At 43.4% G+C, this 17501-nt stretch overlaps 5 protein-coding genes across 5 annotated transcripts; 3 read left to right on the forward strand and 2 right to left on the reverse strand.

Annotated features, from left to right (window-relative positions):
- Nucleotides 1–54: 54 nt before the first annotated feature.
- LOC108159399 (eukaryotic translation initiation factor 3 subunit B) lies at nucleotides 55–3200 on the reverse strand. Its single transcript, XM_017292636.2, has 4 exons — nucleotides 2965–3200; nucleotides 2185–2500; nucleotides 572–2124; nucleotides 55–505 (listed from the first exon to the last, which is right to left on the reverse strand). Exons 1-4 carry the CDS (start codon nucleotides 3077–3079, stop codon nucleotides 417–419), a joined length of 2073 nt encoding a protein of 690 aa, XP_017148125.1. The 5' UTR covers nucleotides 3080–3200; the 3' UTR covers nucleotides 55–416.
- Nucleotides 3201–4090: 890 nt separating this feature from the next.
- LOC108159397 (sprouty-related, EVH1 domain-containing protein 2) lies at nucleotides 4091–12625 on the forward strand. Its single transcript, XM_017292632.2, is given in 6 exon segments — nucleotides 4091–4171; nucleotides 5365–5680; nucleotides 8567–8744; nucleotides 8816–8984; nucleotides 9696–9851; nucleotides 9927–12625. Coding segments are annotated over 5 exon segments (1626 nt in total). The 5' UTR covers nucleotides 4091–4171; nucleotides 5365–5660; the 3' UTR covers nucleotides 11030–12625.
- A 556-nt stretch (nucleotides 12626–13181) lies between these two features.
- On the forward strand, nucleotides 13182–14689 carry LOC108160763 (kelch-like protein 40b). The gene is made up of 3 exons (XM_017294962.2): nucleotides 13182–13343; nucleotides 13405–14074; nucleotides 14147–14689. The coding sequence occupies exons 1-3, from the start codon at nucleotides 13273–13275 to the stop codon at nucleotides 14603–14605; spliced, it is 1200 nt and encodes a 399-aa protein (XP_017150451.1). The 5' UTR covers nucleotides 13182–13272; the 3' UTR covers nucleotides 14606–14689.
- Nucleotides 14690–14984: 295 nt separating this feature from the next.
- LOC108160698 (trafficking protein particle complex subunit 5) lies at nucleotides 14985–15790 on the forward strand. Its single transcript, XM_017294853.2, has 3 exons — nucleotides 14985–15208; nucleotides 15275–15584; nucleotides 15639–15790. Exons 1-3 carry the CDS (start codon nucleotides 15033–15035, stop codon nucleotides 15735–15737), a joined length of 585 nt encoding a protein of 194 aa, XP_017150342.1. The 5' UTR covers nucleotides 14985–15032; the 3' UTR covers nucleotides 15738–15790.
- LOC108160699 lies at nucleotides 15772–16319 on the reverse strand. Its single transcript, XM_017294854.2, has 2 exons — nucleotides 16132–16319; nucleotides 15772–16057 (listed from the first exon to the last, which is right to left on the reverse strand). Exons 1-2 carry the CDS (start codon nucleotides 16258–16260, stop codon nucleotides 15845–15847), a joined length of 342 nt encoding a protein of 113 aa, XP_017150343.1. The 5' UTR covers nucleotides 16261–16319; the 3' UTR covers nucleotides 15772–15844.
- Nucleotides 16320–17501: the final 1182 nt, after the last annotated feature.

Below are 17501 nucleotides of genomic sequence, written 5' to 3' on the forward strand. Positions count from 1 at the left end.
GGATATTGTTGATATAAAAATCTGCTTAAAAAAAAAATAAATGCACGATCAAGGTTTTGTTTTCGTTTTCTTTTTGCTTTTTACATACAAATACATTGCAAATCTACTTTTGGGCATATTATGGTTGTGCTTGTTAACTGCTTAGTAAAATAATTTGAATAAGGTCTAGTTGTTCGCAAACGGGTTTCTTATTGGCTTGGGGACGTTACTTTGGACTTAGAATAAACGTGTAAATGTATTTTGTATGTATGGGCAAACGTGTTCCGCTTGGTTTGATTACAGGAGACGCGCTACTTGGCCAGATAATAAGGAGCCCTGGTATGGGCCAGGGCGTAGACGCGCCTCGGACACGCAAGTGTGAGACGACAGATTCACTTCGAAATGGGGCAAACGACGAAAAGTGTTGTGGGGGTCGTCTACTCTAGAAGAGTGATTTCTTCCTTGACTAAAAATTCAACAACTTCCTCATCGACCTCTTCGGTTTCCAAGTTATCTGTGTCCATATCTGAAAAAAGAAAAGTATTTCATAAAAGACAACGAAACGGAGATGCAAACTTTGTCCAAAACTTACGTCCTCGCAGCATGACGCGACGACTCTTCTGTTCCTTCCATTCGCCAATGCGCTTGTTGCGATACTCCATGAAGGTCTCGCGCAGTTGGGAACGCTTCTCGAGCAACTCCTTGGAGGCGCGGGTGAGTCGCAGGCGATCCTTCTGCTCGAAGGCGGGATAGTACTTCTTCAAGTTCTTCTTGATATCCTTCTGCTTGTCCTCGCTGAGGAGGGTCGGAGGCCTGGGACGCCAAAGGAACTGCACAAAGTTCTTCAGAATGGTGCGCTTGATGATGCGCCCCTGGAACGTGTACATGTTGAAGCCGGTATCCTCCTTGACCTTCCAGGAAGAGACGCCAGTGACCACATACCGGCCAGTGGGATCCCACTCAACCTCAGAGGCACGGAAATGATCAGGCGACGCACTGATGATGTAGTCATTGGTCGAATCGACAAACTCAAAGGTGCCCATGGTCAGATTGGCCATCACTATGAACTGCCCTCGTGGTGACCAGAACAGATGCGTACAAGACTTCTTCTCCAGCCGCTTGACCAGGCTCGGCTTCACGCCCTTGTTAACCTCGTAGAAGCTCACATTGGCGGAGTTGGGCTCTCCGTGGATAATAGAGAACTTGTTGCCGATGGGCTCCCAGGCAAAGGCCAGAATGAGCTCGCGAATCTCCACCGAATCGACTGGGACCTCCTTCTCCCGCATGTGGAAGATCTCAAAGTTGTAGAACATGCCCAGGAACTTGACGTCCAGCTCCTTCTTGTCCTTCTTCAACTTGGAATAGCGATCTACTTTGACGCACAGATAGTCGCCGGACTTCTGCCAGTGGAGCTTGCAATCGGCCACATGGAATAGGTTTTTGTTGCGAGTCTCCCGCTTCTTGGGTATCTCCATTAAGGTGACGCGGGCAGGTATTTGATTCTGCTCCTCCACCCAGTAGGCAATCACATTGTCCGTGGGCGACCAGGAGAATCCTCGGATGCCAGGAATCTTGATGGATTTCAGATCCAGCAGATAGAAGGAGGGTGTTTCATAGATGTGGATCGAGTTGTCGCCCATCCTGGCCACATACTTGTCGTCGTGCGACCAACGGAACATAGACAGGACCGACATGCCGTCGGCCACAAACGAGCGCTTCTCAGCGCCAGTGCGTATGTCCCAAATGATAATCTTCTGACCTGTCGGGGTGGGGCCGTAGGTTACCAAATAGTTTTCGCAGGGCGAGAACTCTACAAACTGTGTTCCAGTGTGGGGGAACTTCTGGATCTTCTGGAAACTGCTGCCGCCCCAAATGGCCACGCCGGGCTTGTGGAACGTCACCACATAGGTGCCCAGGGGCGACCACTTGACAAAGGTGTCCGTGAACCGTTCGCGGGTCTCCAGCTCGTTGGGCTCGGGCAGAACATTCTGCCAGAAGCCAACCTGAACGCAGTTCTGGGAAGTTTCCGCTGCCACACAGTATTGGTCATACGCATCGGGGTCATTGATGAAGTTGTACAGATCGTTTTGCACCTTGAAGGACTGCACAGTTGGTGGTTCCCATTTCTCCGGGATGTTCTCGTACCTCGAAACGAAAAAAAACCACTTAATTTGTGGGCCATTGAGTAAGAAAATATGTTCTTACTTCTGGAAATCCGTAAACAAATTCACAGCAAACGTATGATTCTTATCCAGCCGATGGTTGTTCAGCTTCTTGACGGCTTCCTCCGCCTGGCCGGCGTGCTTGTACTCCATGAACGCATAGCCCTTCGTCTTGCCCTCCTCGTCGACAGGATAAACAACATTCACAATATCGCCGCAGTGCGAGAAGAGCTTGTTGATGACCGATTTCAATTTTTCCAAACGCACCGGCTCCACCTTAGGGATATTGTCCACCACGACAACGCTCTCGACACCGTCGGCCTCGGAGGGCCGCTGCGCCAGCATGTCACCGAGCAGATCTGCAATACATTATATGAATTATAGTGTTGTGTTGCTCATGAGTGAGTGAACAAAAAAAGAGTTGTTCATCTGGCAGCTTTTGCTCATATTTGCGTTTACTTCACACTTTTTGTATTACCGGCAAAGCTCTTTACTCTTTCAAAAATTCAGTATGTCGCTAATTCGAAAGTATATTGAAATTTGGAACCATCTGTGCATGAATAGTGAACAACTGAGTGAGCAAGTGAGCAACTGAGCAAGTGAGCAACTGAGGAAGTGAGTAACTGAGCAATCTAAGAGAGCAAGTGAGCAATATGAGTGAGTTGACTCACTTACTAAAAAAGAACAAGTGAACATGTTCACCAAAATGAGCAATGTTTACCCAACACTAATGAATTATTTATATTTTCGCACATTCATCACATTGAGGTTAGTTTTCCGCGTGTGCTGCGCTGGCAGGCCCGGAGCCGGAACTTGTAATTACCATCATCGCTAATATTGTCCACGAAATTGGGCGGATCTTCGAAATTGGGCTCCTCGTTGTAGTCACTGTCGTTCGCATCGCCACCGGAATGGTCTTCACTCTTCTTTTTAGCCATTTTCAACGATCTATTTGCAAATTTTTCGTCATCAAACACAAACGCACGAAGTGAAAAGAGCCTAGGGATGGGTTTTTACATGCATTTTGATGTACAATCGATATATGTTATTGCTGATATTTTGTTGGGCGGCGAATCTATTGGATATTTGGATATGGATATATTTGTGGAATATATTATCAACGGAACTACTTTTCTGGATTCAGTCGAGCCTTTTTTTCGCTTCTGTTGTTCAAGTTGTTTGCGAGATTTTTCGTATCGATGTACAGGATCGATATATATATATATTCTTTTAATATAACTGTAAACTGAAATTCAACAAAAATACCACAAAAAATGAATATTGTCAATGTGACCGTAAACGGGAAAAATAAACAGTTTCAATACGATGTTGATTCGATTACAGATTATAATAAAATTGTCATTGTTAGGTTATTTTAGTATTATAACCCTACATTTTTATTTACTATTAACGTTGTACGAAATATCGTAAGTATCGATATGAATTATCATCCGATAGTTCTAGTTCTGCGAACTAGAACTATGAGAGAACGAGTGATCGGAGCTGGGGTTCAATGAGCACTTTTGGCGGTATCGACAAGACGAGGAGGTTGAAAAGAATTAAGTAAAAATAAAATCATAAAAAGCACGAAACATCCGTGGATCTTTTGCGTCAATATCATTCATATTTTGAATTCAAAGCAACAGTCGGATGTCGGTTTTAATATTGATATTTTAAAAATATAGCCATGTTACCGCCAAATATTTGTCAATTATCGCATAAAACTACCGATATTTTGTTCAAGCTAACCCTGTGCATCGAGAAGTAGAATAAAATGTCACGGAGATATGTACAACTGATCTAACGACGTGAAACAACAGAAAAATAGAGTCCTGACCTCAAAATCGTTTCCGGTGATAGTATAATTAATTATAATAATTAATAGTTTACCAGTCAAAGGAAATATCACCCACAAACATATTATATATCGATATATTGATGTACATCAATGTATATTTATCATCTCTAACCTTAACCCTTCGAATCGGCGCTATCGCGCGTCGCGGCGCAATAAAACTTGGAAAATTTGTGTAAATTGTGTTACAACGCCCATAAAATAACTATTATCAATAAGTCGCGTGAGCAGCATCAGCAAATGCCACTGGACGGGCCGTAGGAGTGGCGGGGCAGAACATGATTGTTTGGAAATTTCGTTTTTGTTGCTTGTTGTTCTATGATTGTGTCTGCCTTGGTGTGTGAGTGTGGGTGCCTGCGAGTAGTCAAACAAAAGTATTAAGCAAAAGTTACATATTTTGCAAAACGTTAATTTCGCCTCGTTTCGAAAGGAAAATCGCCCCCGCTCTTGCACCAGAGCTCGGTCAAGTTGCAACCTACGCAAAATGAAAATCAGAAACAAAAAGAAAAACAGTACAAGAAAAGGCGACGCTGCAGCAAACAATTAAATTAACCATTGATGGAAAATCTGTAAAAATATGTAGCTATAGTGCAATATTTTTGCATGAATGTATGTATATGTGTATGTAAATGTGAAATATGTAAAGGCAGCAACAGCAAGCATCATCAGCACCAGCAGCATAGGCGAAAATCTTTATATACACACATGGAGAAATCGCCCAAAAACTTTCTGCGCAAGCCAGCCCTGAGTGGGCAGGCGAGAGCGAGAGAGAGATATGGAGATGGTGGCAGAGGCAGAGGCAGAGGCGGATGGATACAGAGCATAGCGAGTGTGTGGGAGAGCGAGCTGTGCTCCAGTCAAAGAGAGAAAGGGAGAAAGAGAGAGAGAGCCCCAACCTTGATGGAAATGTATGAATGAATTTTCACTTTTGCCAATTTTATGTTAATTATAGTCAGCGCTCAGGGAAGACAGCACAAGCACATAGCATGTCAGACAATAATGATCAGAAAAGTGTTGGACTAGTTTTCTGCGAGGTTTTTCCCTTATCTTCAGCTGCTCGTCTCTCAAATTCCTTCCACACAGACTCCAGAGACCAGCTTTTGTTGGTCGCTCTCCTCTCAATTTTCGATGCCTGTTACATCTTTTGTTGCTTGGAAATATCCCCTCTCCGTGCGTGCTTCTGTGTGTGTGTGTGTGTGTGTGTGAAGTTTTCCAATGTGCCTGTCTACACGCCCACATAAGTGGCCCTGCTTGTGTATTTGGGAAAGTAGAAGTGATTCCGCAGTTGGCGCTGTTGGCTGGTGCTTTCTCGCTGCCCTCGTCGAAGCCTAATAAATATCAGTTTATTAATTTGTAATGTTCTTTCAGTGTATAAACCTCAACTAAACAGTTCTAACAACAAGTGTGCCAAAATCTAAACGAAAAAAGTTAAAGAAAAATAGAACAATTGATTGCAAAAACCCCAATAGGAGAAGAAGTGCTCCCCGTTTTTCCCCATCCCGTCTGCCGTGGCTGCTGTTGTTTTTGGTTTTCTTTTATTTTTGGAAGTTTGTGCAGCAGCAGCTCTGAATGTCTTTATGCTTTAATCATGGTGTATTTTGCCACCAACAACAACAACACCAACACAATACGCTGCTATATTAAAATCTTTCTGATTACGAACCATGACAGAAGGACATGAAAGGTAAGTGTTCCCATATACCATACATACCCATACATATTTTACAGTTCCATAGCATCATCTGCCCTGCCCCCTCATCCCCCTATCCTCAAGAGATGGCCATTCACAGTTAAGTCGAGATTCCAGTGCTGCCAGACTGTTGGCAGGCGCAGGCTTGAGCCGAGCCTGATGCGTCGTCTCCAATTGTATCCAATTAATTGCTGCAATTGAACGAAATTCGTAATGGAAACGCTTCTTAGTTGCAGTTTTCCCTCAATGAACAAGACACGGCACGGCATCCACATGAATGGACTGTGTGGTGTGTGTGTGTGTGTGATTCATTGTCTGCCTGGGCTGCTTGCTGCTTGGTGCTTGGTGCTTTCTGGTCCGCCGGACAAGTCTCCACATAGTCTGTCTGTCGCCACATTTAATGAATGAAATGGAACGCCCCCGGACTACTGGCAATGGCATGTGCGGTGGTTTCCCTGTCGTATTATTGTCTTTTGCTTGCCACAGTTTAAAGTATTGTCGGCGATATCCGCAGATGATGTCATTGTGTCTGCTTATTATTGCTCTTTTATTGTGTTTCTTAAGTACACATTTTCGTTGCGGGAAAGAAGCCTGCGCAACAAAAACTATACGATACATCACACCCAAGGCTCCAGCTAGTTTCATTCATATCTTTCTTGCCTTCTATTCCCGTTGCTACAGTAGACAGAATTAATTTGCAACGTTGCCTCTCCACACATGCATACATAGATGTACATATATCTTTTGCTGTTTCTAGTAGTATTTACCATGGAGCACCCTGTATGGGTATTACATTTCAAACGGAAACAGTATTCGAATTTAAAAGTATTTTTTGCATTGGAAATAGACTGCCATTTGAATAATGTAACGACAACGGTATCGGTGTCGGAGGAGCAGCACAGAGCACCTATGACCGACGACAACCACGCGACAACAACACCATGCAAATTGATGCTGACGCAGTTGTTGTTGTCTGTCGAACAACTATTTAGCTGTAAACTGTATTGTGTATTGTGTATTGGTGTATTGGAAGGTTCTATTATTGTCGTCGAGCTATGAGACTGAGACTGACTGAGTGGGTGGTCAAAGCACACAAACATACTGGCCAACTGCCCCCCCTTCCCCGCAACTCGAATACATGCACACACGCACACTTGCGTCGTTGTTCATTCATCTTTAGCTGCTCCTGCTGCAGCCCTGTACCTGTGTGTGTGTGCGCCGTTGTGTGGGTGTCGACGCAGTAAACGCAGTTGGCAACACTGTTCGGGACAAGCTTTTTTGCTTGGAAATGAACTAAAATAGATGTTTATTAATGCAAATTTGGAATAGACTATGAAAATGGTGAATAGAATTGCATCTTGTCCAATTTATTTCGACTAGAACATTTGTGGGCGACAACCCCCGCAGCCTCAATGCGCACACACACACGCATGCAACTGGAGCTGCCCCCACATTCTGTGTCTATCTCGCTTGCTCTATTTTCTACGCATGCGCCAACTAGAGGGGAGAGCTTCCAAATATTGATGGACTTGTAGTTTCAGCTTGAGGCAGGCTCTTCTACATGGGTGTGCGTATGTGTGTACATGTCTGCCTGCATACGTACATATCTATGTATTTTATGGGCTTGGGTGGGGGGAGTTTTAACTGTTTTTTCGCTACACCCTTGGTGGCAACTCCTATTATGTATTTTTCAGGGCTTTCTTTCGTTCGAAGAATTCGTTTCTGTGCTGCTATGCAACACTGGCTGCAGCCCAATTCATTCACACTCTCGGGCATCCTTGGGTCTGCTGACGTCGTTGCCCGCCTCCGCATTACCATGGGAGTGCAGTCTGAATGAAAGCTACTGCACTGCCAGCCAGTCCTTGACATGTCCCTGGGTGCCGTGACGTCCACTCTATTCCGGGGACTCTATTCAATTCATTCTGTAGAACTAACGAAACTAGGACAAGTATGTGTATGCATGGCGACACATCAACGCGCGCACAGACACGAAAACGAACACACACACAAACACTCAGGAGCTGAAACTTCGTTGAAGCTTTTTTCATTGAGTAACTCCAGAAGTAGAACTCGATTCGATTCAACAACAAAATGGATTCAAACTTGTGCGCAGGTCGCTGGACGGGGTTTTGTCGGCCCCTTCCGTTGGAGTCATTCATAAGACTCGAATTGGAGTTGGTGCTGGTGCTGGTGCTGCGAATGAATGCTGAGAATAAATCTCAATTCCAAACCGGAAGCCTTAATATGTACATGCATGCATGCCTGGACCGTAACCATAACAAGAACCAGTACGCCCCAATCCACTATCGAATATTGTTTTGCACTTTAGCTACCCTTAATTTACACTCTTTTGCATCCCGCCGTTGCTTTTCTCTTCTCAGCTCTGCTCTGCTCTGTGCAGTTTATTTTTAAACCGAAGGACTTGCAGTTATTTTTAGTTTCCGTGGGCTCTAGTTGGTCTCTTTTTTTTCGGTGCTCATGAGTTTGCTCTTGCCCTTGCCCTTGCCCTTTCCCTTGTCCTTGTCCATGCCCATGTCCATTGATGAATCAGTCCTGCAAGCAGGTGCGCCGTCTCGCTTTGGCTTCCTTTGCTGGCCGAAAAATTCAATTAGCCGAATTAGAGACACTTTTAGGTCATCATCCATACAGTCAGGGATATATGCAGATATAGAGGCAGCCTTGAGGGTCTGCTGGACAACATTCGTTGCCAGACATTGGTGGCTACCACAATGGCTACGGTTTCGTACACCAAATTGAGCTTGAAGCGCAGGTCCAGCAGGTAGAATATCCATAATTATGGGATCTTTCCATTTGTATGTTTTAATGATTGGATTTAACTAACTAATATTCTTCTTCTTTTCTTCTTGTATCTTTTTGCAGCGAATTCTTAGTTACAGTACGCGCACAGGTAATGACCAGAGACGAGAGTACCGAGGGCTGGCTACCGCTGGCCGGGGGTGGTCTGGCCAATGTGTCCATACGGAAACGGGCTAGACTATCCCCACTGGCATCGGGTCATGACTACATCATCTATGGGCAGAGGATCTCCGATCAAAGTGTGAGTACTCTCGAGCACACTGAAATAATCGAAGGATCTCAAAATTTAAATCATTTTTCTCTTCACTGCAGGTCATCTTGAGCTGTATCATCAATCGTGATCTAAAGTATTACAAAGTAATGCCAACATTTCATCATTGGCGCGCCGGCAAGCAGCGCAACGGCCTTACATTTCAAACGGCCGCCGATGCGCGAGCCTTCGATAAGGGTGTGCTGCGCGCCTATAATGAACTAATTGATGGTAAAATCCAGTCCCTCGACACTGAGCCGGACACACTTGTAGTTGCATGCCTCAACCGACACACGCCATGCCACGCTCCCGCCTCTCTGCTTTCTATCACGCTATCTTATGCTCTCTGAAATCCTAATTTAAACTTAAGCTTTGCCTGCGATTCCTATGCCTTTTCCCCTCTTTACCTCTGCTTTCGAATTTGCTTTCGAATTTGCTTTCGTTTACTAATATATAACGTTTTTTCGTATGTCTTATGCTCTATTTTTTGCCAAACAAACAAACCAAAATTTGTAAAACAACACACAAATCATTGGAATTTGATCGATTTGTTTCAAAAACCAAAACAAATCGACAATCTAATCATTTAAATGTCTCATTCAAACGAATTGGTAAGTGTTTAATGAGGCTATACTCGAAATTATTTTAAATATTTGCTTCATTCACGGATATACATATGTAGATAAATAGGTCCCCACTCTTGGGGACCTGTCTGTCAATTTGCTAGCTTCTTAATTTCCAGATCTCTCTATGCTCTATGCTCTATGCTCTCTCTATCTCAACTATTATCTTCTTCTACATATAAACTGAAATTTTCACCTAAAAATGCTTCAACTAATCGTTGCTTTATGCCAATATACTCGTATAAGATACATATGTGCTTGTGGTTGTTTTTGGATTTGGATTTTTTGGCATCTGCTAAAGTTTTTTTGTTTCGTTTAGGACTGGCCAAATCGAATCCCACTATTATATGCCCACCATTGACCAAATATGATTCGGTTGGTGAAGATGATGTATTCATGACCCTGGATTTACCTGTGGAGAGCGAGAGTTTACAAAAGATACATTCAAGCCCCGAGGGCAGCGAGAAAAGTCACAGTACGTACTTCCCCGTCAATATTCCGCTGACGCGGTCTGCCATTTCGAGGCGAGTGCTAAACCTTCCATTCGCAGAGAGCAAGGACAGCTACAGCAACAATTCCGATTCGGAGAAGCTGCCAGCGGCACCAATCCACTACATATCCACGGACAAGACATCAACCACAACCACGACCCAGGATGGACCACCGTCGTCTGCTGCACCGGCACCGGGCGCCGCCCAGATTGCGGCCAGCGAGAATTACTCGTATGTGACGCTGACAGCGGTCCACCACGACTACAACTATCCAGTGGTGGACCAGCCAGTGGGGGCACAGGTGCTCAATGCACGCCGCGAGTCGATCAGTGCACTGAAAAAGCGCAACGCGTTGGAGGCGGCCCAGGCAATGGCGGCAGCCCAAACTGTAGGCACAGGCGGTGGCGGGAAGTCGCTGCAGAAGCAAAACGTATCGGAAATACTCAAGAAGGAGACGCGCTTGCGGTGTCGCTACTGTCACGAGCTGTACAGCGAAGAGTTCAATCGGCGCGGGGCCTGCGAATATGCCCCGGACACCTTTCGCGCCGGCTACGAGTGCATCTCGGGCATGGGCTGTGCCAGGTGCATGATCTATCACTGCATGAGCGATGCCGAGGGCGAGACGGCCCAGCATCCGTGCGAATGCAGCGCCACCGAGGCCGGTTGCACCAAGCGCTGGCTGGGCCTGGCGGTGCTCTCTCTGTTCGTGCCCTGCCTCTGGTGTTATCCGCCGCTGCGAGCCTGCCACTGGATGGGTATCCAGTGCGGTCTCTGCGGCGCCCAGCACAAACCGCATGTCTGACACTTGGAGGCCAGATTGCAGGGACAGTACGATGACGACCCCAGGCCCAGAAGCGAACTCCAGCACAAAAACCAGCAGCCGAACCACGCAAACCAAAGCAAAAACCAGCTAAACAACCAGCAGCACCACCACCGCTGTCAGACAGACGAGCAGACCAGAGACACCAAAAGTCAGACGCTGTGGCGCCCCAGGCCGCGCCAGTCCCAGCCCCAGGCGCACTCTCAATCGCAGCGCCACTTTTACAACTGGGAACTGTCGCACAGCCTGGGTGCCCCACAGCAGGAGCAGCAGCCGGCGTACCTGATGCAGCCGCGTACCAGCAAGGCGGCCCAAAACGACTACGGCCGCCTGCTGTTCTAAATGAGAAGTATCGCTTTTTGTGCGATTTTGGGAGTTGCGAATCTGGCGAATCCCTGTATACACTGTACTCCATTTGATTTGCCATAATTTATTGTACATACAATAGCAAGCGAATTGACGCATGTATTTTATATATTATATATATTTTGTAATTGTAATTGTAATTTATTATTAGTGCGCTCTCGCTTAATTATACTTTTGTAAAAACGGGCTATTCTTTTTAATTTACTTTAATCGTAATTGTATCATTTATATCGTATACCGTATCCGTATCGAATCGTGTTTTTTTCTACCATACAATACCTTAAGTTTTTTCATTTTAGTTTTAGTTGATTAGGGATTACAGGAACTCACATTTGTGCACAATTCGAGAACTTGGAGAACAGTATTAACGCCGAGGCAGCGGCAAAAACAAGGACTTACAAATATTTTGATTGGTGAATGAGACTTTCACAATGTCCATCGCTCAAATCGCACGATAAGCATGAAAAATTCAACCTGATGCGTCTTACACGACACGACACATTAACATAACCCGTTCTTAAACCCTTTCCACCATCTAAGCGGGAGTTACAAATTGTTTTTGACTCTGTGAAAAGACCCAACGCTCAATGCTCAACCCTCGTGTCCCCTGGCTGCTCGACTAAATGTTCACTTAAACAAGCCTTAAGTTGTATAAAAAAGCATTAACCCAATTGTTTGCCTTCGAAAAAGAATGATTTTGACTCTTTCTAGGGCTCATGAAGATTCAAAATATTTCTTTTGCTAAAAAACAAAAAATATGATTTCCAAAAGTTTATGTTGAAAACAAAAAACAGAATAAAACAAACCCAAATCAATGAAAAATGAGTATGGGAACACGAGAACCGCAGCATTGAACTATGTGAAATCTTTTGAAATCTAATATTAATAGTTGTAGAACGAAAAACAATTTGTAATTTTGAAGGAAACGCTGAGCGCTTTTGTGCCGTTTATAAAATGGCCAAAAGCAAAGGCATTTTGTGGAAAGGCTGGACGAACGGACGCACACTAACATAACAACATAAACGATAAACAATTGTAAGTGTTTTCAACAACAAAAACAACAAGAATTGAGGAAACTCTTTATGCAGCTATATATGTAAATGTATAATATGATAAGAAGAAAACTTAATTTATTTCTTACTATATAAATATTGTTGTACTAAGTCAGTGACGAAAAACAAAAGAGAACTTCATACAAAAAACAAAAAACTATTTGAATGGAAAAACAAAACAAAACAAAAAACGCATATTTATTCAAAAAAAATAAGCAAAGGTTGTGCAAAAAATCACATTAAAGAAAAGCAACAGAATATTATATTAAAACAAAAACAAAGAAATTAATCTATAAATGGAAAATTGTAAGTATGTATGTATGTATCCATGTATGTACAACATTTAAAACGTTTACGAAACCTATGTGTGAAAACTTTGAAAAATTTAAAATATTTACGCAACTTGACGAAACGAAAGGAAAACTAAAAAAACTAATAACTTAAAGGAAATATACAAAACACAGAACAAGAAGTACAAACTGTTGAATATATATACTTTACGATTACCTTACCTTGTGTACATATACTGTAATTTACTTCCAAAATTGGTAACCTCTGAATGTTATTGCTGGCCACCAATACTCTCCAAAACTCTTTCAATACTTACACAAATCTGTATGTAGCTCAACCGAAACGAACTGATCGACAGATCGATCATAGCAGGTGTCAACTGTTGCAAACACACACACAATTTATTCAATCATTATCTCATATCGAGATTGAATGCCCTTTGCCAACTTCTCTGTATTTGAAGTTGAATTAAACAGATGCCATGCCGCGCCCACTACCACCACAACCACAACCACCACCACCCCGCTATTTCAGAATTCATCGACGACGTTTGCCCAATTATCCGCATATACATGCATACTCATATTTTAAAAAAGAACGAATCTATGAAGGGATGGTATGGCGAAGAGAAAGTCAAAGTAAAATAAACGATATATTTATTCATGTAAATGTATTTGAAAATGTGAACAAATCAAGAAAAATACCAACAAATAAAACACAATTTAATAAACAATGTAAAATAAACGTTGGTGTTTTTTATCTGGTGAGTTTGGGGGATCATAGGGCTTTGCCTGTTCATTCAATATCTCCAAACAGATCTAACACCACTAAACCATTATACTCATAATTCCAGAAAAAGGAGAACAAACCATAGGAATGGACGAACTAATGCGGCTGTCGGCACAGTCCGCGAAGAGCCGGTCCACCTTCACCATGAACTTTACCAAGTGGGTTATCTTGCTCTTCCACATCATATCCTTAAAAGCTATTAACCGGAGCCTCCGCCAGTCCTAGGTTCAACGAGGATGCATTCAGCAACGAGGATACACCGAGTTCCGCAGAGTGCAAGAATCGGTCGCTCATCGAGTTTGGTTACAATTTCGAGGATGTGCAGGGCTGGTCGAAGATGAAACAGTGGCCCAAGGATAAATTGGCCACCATTCTGCAGTACACGGTGGAGTTGCACCTGAAGACAACCCTCGTGATTAAAATTAGGAACTCGTACTTCAACTGTCACTTGCCGGTGCTGCAGGTGTACTCGCAGTTCTTCATGGAGCTGGAAGAGATACCGATGATGGTGACGCTGCCTGAGGATCTGGTAACGCCGAAGGCTTTTATGATCATTTACAAGTGGATGCTCACCGCTGAGCCCTATTTGGATCGCACGCACATTGTCGAATTGTTCATTGCGGCGTCTTACCTGAGGATCAAACAACTTCTAGCCCATTGCTGGATTTGTTTTGACGATGTTCAATGTTTCAATGAGGTCACGGCGTGCATTCTGTATGTAGAGACGCGGTACCACCCGTCCCTGGATATTGTCCGCAATGTGATGCTCACGCGTATACAAAAGTTTGTCCTCATCTTTGCGGCCACAAGGGATTTTTTGGAACTACCACACAATCACTTGATTTACTTGCTCAGCTCGAGCAGCATCGCTTTGAATACGGAATGTGAGGTTAGCCTGGAAATCTGAACACTTTTACAAGTATATATCTAAGAAACATATATTTCCTTGCTCCCACTGCAGGTGCTCTATATGGTGGTGCGTTGGATGAGTCACGACTGGAGCACTCGGCGTGCGTACGCCCTGAAGATTGTGGAATGCATTCGATTCAATTGTATGCCACTCTGGTATATGCTTTTCGTGCGCCGCGAAGAAACCCATGAGCTGCTGTTGCAGTTTTTGAACCTCAACGAAGTCAACGGGAAGATGACTGAGGCCATCACCAACATCACATCTTCCATGTACGACGACCAGATCTTTGGGACCAATTCGACTCATAAGGACACTCCGCATGAGCGCAAGTGGATTCACGACCAATCCTGTGATTATCATCATCTGATTGGATGTCCCAATAGCCTTGAGATCCGATACGAGCACTTTCAGGCCTACATGTGGAAGCTGCAGCAAAAGCCGGTTGATCATTGGACCACTTTTAAGTCCGTTGAATTTAATACTGTCGGACCTTGTCACTGCATGAGGTAGATTTTTTAGTGTTTCTAAATAGTTTAAAATAAAACGGTATTTACAGTACTAAAATGCTTACAGTGCTGCCAGACCCACTAAAACAGCAGCTGTTTCGTTTTTGAATCGATACTTTGCATCTATTTTTTTAATGGTTTTTTTGTTTTAACATTATTTTAGACACAATCAACAAAAAGGAGTACGCAAACTTAGCCAGTCGACTATAAAATTGATTCATTATTCGGATGAAATTATGTGTTCAGGGCTGAGGGTTCTTTTTATCTAATAATATTCGACGGAATATCAAAAACGAGGAATGTAGAACTTGAATCCGTCAGTATACTTATATATAGACGGTATATTTTGGTATATTTCTGACGGTATATTTTAGCGATAAATCCGCGTCACACTCAACATATGTTTATCTGTTTTTTGTTTGACTTATTGCATGGAAAAACTGGAAGCTCTTAAAAAATCCTCAATGCGGCCACGCAGTAATATTCTAGATCGGCCGCTCTCCAAGGGAAAAACAGAGGTCTCCCTAAGCATTGTGGCTATGCTCTTCAGCGAGATTGTCCAGTACTCCCAGAGTCGTGTCTTCACAGTGCCCGAACTACAGACCAGGTGCGCGTAGCTGCCACTCTAGTCTACTCCTACTTAATGCATCAGCTAATGTGGATATGTTTGCAGGCTCCACGACCTCGGCCAGGATGTGGGGACCCGCATTATCGACTTGTACTTTGTGCGCGAGCGGAGCTCCAAGAGAGAGACTAAGCTGACACAAATGCTGCTCTTCGTCAAGACGACAGTGTGGAAGAATCTGTTTGGCAAGGAGGCGGAGAAGCTGGAACATGCCAACGATGATGAGCGCACCTATTACATTATAGAGAAGGAGCCGCTGGTGAACACATTCATAAGTGTGCCCAAAGACAAGAGCTCCTTAAACTGTGCCAACTTTACGGCTGGAATTGTGGAGGCTGTGCTTACAAACTGCGGATTTGTAAGGGAAACCAATGATGAATAGACTTTCTCACTAATTTGATCATTATTATAGCCCTGCAAGGTCACCGCCCACTGGCACAAGGGCACCACCTACATGGTCAAGTTTGAGGACTTTGTCATAGCACGCGACAAGCAAATGGAGGAGAAATAGTCGTAGCACCCAACAAACTTATAAATATAAACAATTACATTTAGTTAACAATAGATTTTGTGTTTTGTTTAGTTTCACTACAAATCCGACATCACCAGAGAAATTACTTAAATAAACTTGAACTGGCGATCCTTGTAGGCCACCTGCCCGGTTCGGTATTTCTCCTCGCGACCATCGCGTTCGCTCTTTAGGGCCCAAGCGTAAATGGCAATGGGCAGTACCACGGCAAAGAGACCCGTGCGGAAAGACTTTCCGGTTGGCTTGAAGTGCTCGTAGTTGGACACACGCATAGCCTGGAAGCGGGCTAGGCCGGCATCGAACTGCAAAACGAGGAAATTAATATTTATCCCAGCCTGATGACATAATCATTGAAAGGAGATTGGTTTTTACATACCACAGTGCCGCCTTCGCCTGTGGCATGGCGGAAGGGATTCGAGCTCTGTTTCAAATACTCATTGCGCAGTTTTAGAGTATGATCATGCTTGCGGCGGATAAATGCCTCCTCTTCCTTGGTTAAAACCATTTTATTTGCAAACTAAAATTTTAGCTGCAACAGCTGTGACTGCGGATTTATCGCTAAATATACCGTCCGACCCTTAGAAATATACCAAATAAACAGTTTAATTTTAAAAATATACCGCAAATATACTGACGAATTCAAGTTCGATATTCCGTGGAATATTATTTGCTAGATAGAACATGCCCTCATAATTTTACATTTTCTACAAGATGAACTACTTTTAAGTATTTGTATGTATTGTATTTTGACTAAATCACGGTTTACAAGTTGTCAACCGGTTAAAGGAGGTCCTTACCCGATTCAAGTTCGCTTTTCGATGTTATCGAAACCTTGACTACTTAACCATCACTAGATAGACAGCGAGTTTCGATATATCGATCTGAATTTGATAACGATAAAATCATTTGCCAAAATCAAACAGGAAATAGCACCATAAAATCCTCTATTAATAAAGCCGACTTTATTGATTGTTTTAAGTAGCATAAGAGAGGAGAGAGGACATAGATAGATGATTGAATGTAGCACATTGGTCTGATATCGATTATGAGTAGTGCGACTTTCGGCTTTTTGTCCGGGCTTAAAAAATCTTCATACATCAATTTGTCTGGACAGTTTTCGCAATGTTTTTAGGTGAAATGCAAGCACTTCTGAAATATTTTATAATTGAATGATGAATGGCACCACTTACCTTAATTTCATCGGCCTCCATTAAGTGAGTGCTATTGAAAGGACAGCGAACCATCTTGGAGCCAGCATGATTCCTTTCGCAGCGCTGCAGGTGTACGGCCATGCGAATTCGACGGATGGTATGACTCGCATCGAATGGACAAATCAACATTTCATCTTTGTTTCTCGATATTTTCAAAATGTTCGTTTTACGCTTTAGTTCCTTTCACAATGAAATAGCAATCGCAATTTTTCTCAATGCTGTGACATTGGCTTGAAATTGAAATCGATATAAATTTGTTGATTTTCTAAATATATATTGCTAAGACGTCTTTAACCAAAAGAAGTCGGACATGTGTGTATATTTACATATGTATATGGACCAGCGGCCCTAAACAGAAAATAGATTTAAACTTTGGTTGTTCCTGGTTGGCGCTTTCCAAAAGTACCTAATCACTATATCGATAAGCTAACGTCTATGCGCCGGCCTCATCACATTCTCCCGCCCTCCCCCACTGCGCATGTCCAGCAAAGTGCGCAGATCGCGTGACTAACCTGCTGGTGCTTTAAGCCGCAAT

The sequence above is a fragment of the Drosophila miranda genome, chromosome 3, assembly GCF_003369915.1.
Source record: "Drosophila miranda strain MSH22 chromosome 3, D.miranda_PacBio2.1, whole genome shotgun sequence".
NCBI classification, from domain to species: domain Eukaryota; kingdom Metazoa; phylum Arthropoda; class Insecta; order Diptera; family Drosophilidae; genus Drosophila; species Drosophila miranda.

What these genes read in the sequence shown, in the direction of transcription:
- LOC108160763 (XM_017294962.2), top strand. Translation starts at nt 13,273, where the DNA reads ATGGACGAACTAATGCGGCTGTCGGCACAGTCCGCGAAGAGCCGGTCC. An exon ending in TTCACCATGAACTTTACCAA is followed by an intron (nt 13,344 to 13,404) that starts GTGGGTTATCTT and finishes AGCCTCCGCCAG; the next exon opens with TCCTAGGTTCAACGAGGATG. An exon ending in CTTTGAATACGGAATGTGAG is followed by an intron (nt 14,075 to 14,146) that starts GTTAGCCTGGAA and finishes CTCCCACTGCAG; the next exon opens with GTGCTCTATATGGTGGTGCG.
- LOC108160699 (XM_017294854.2), bottom strand. Translation starts at nt 16,260, where the DNA reads ATGGTTTTAACCAAGGAAGAGGAGGCATTTATCCGCCGCAAGCATGAT. An exon ending in CAGGCGAAGGCGGCACTGTG is followed by an intron (nt 16,058 to 16,131) that starts GTATGTAAAAAC and finishes CTCGTTTTGCAG; the next exon opens with TTCGATGCCGGCCTAGCCCG.
- LOC108160698 (XM_017294853.2), top strand. Translation starts at nt 15,033, where the DNA reads ATGGAAAAACTGGAAGCTCTTAAAAAATCCTCAATGCGGCCACGCAGT. An exon ending in GTGCCCGAACTACAGACCAG is followed by an intron (nt 15,209 to 15,274) that starts GTGCGCGTAGCT and finishes ATATGTTTGCAG; the next exon opens with GCTCCACGACCTCGGCCAGG. An exon ending in TGCTTACAAACTGCGGATTT is followed by an intron (nt 15,585 to 15,638) that starts GTAAGGGAAACC and finishes TCATTATTATAG; the next exon opens with CCCTGCAAGGTCACCGCCCA.
- LOC108159399 (XM_017292636.2), bottom strand. Translation starts at nt 3,079, where the DNA reads ATGGCTAAAAAGAAGAGTGAAGACCATTCCGGTGGCGATGCGAACGAC. An exon ending in GGACAATATTAGCGATGATG is followed by an intron (nt 2,501 to 2,964) that starts GTAATTACAAGT and finishes AATGTATTGCAG; the next exon opens with ATCTGCTCGGTGACATGCTG. An exon ending in TCGCGTCATGCTGCGAGGAC is followed by an intron (nt 506 to 571) that starts GTAAGTTTTGGA and finishes TTCTTTTTTCAG; the next exon opens with ATATGGACACAGATAACTTG.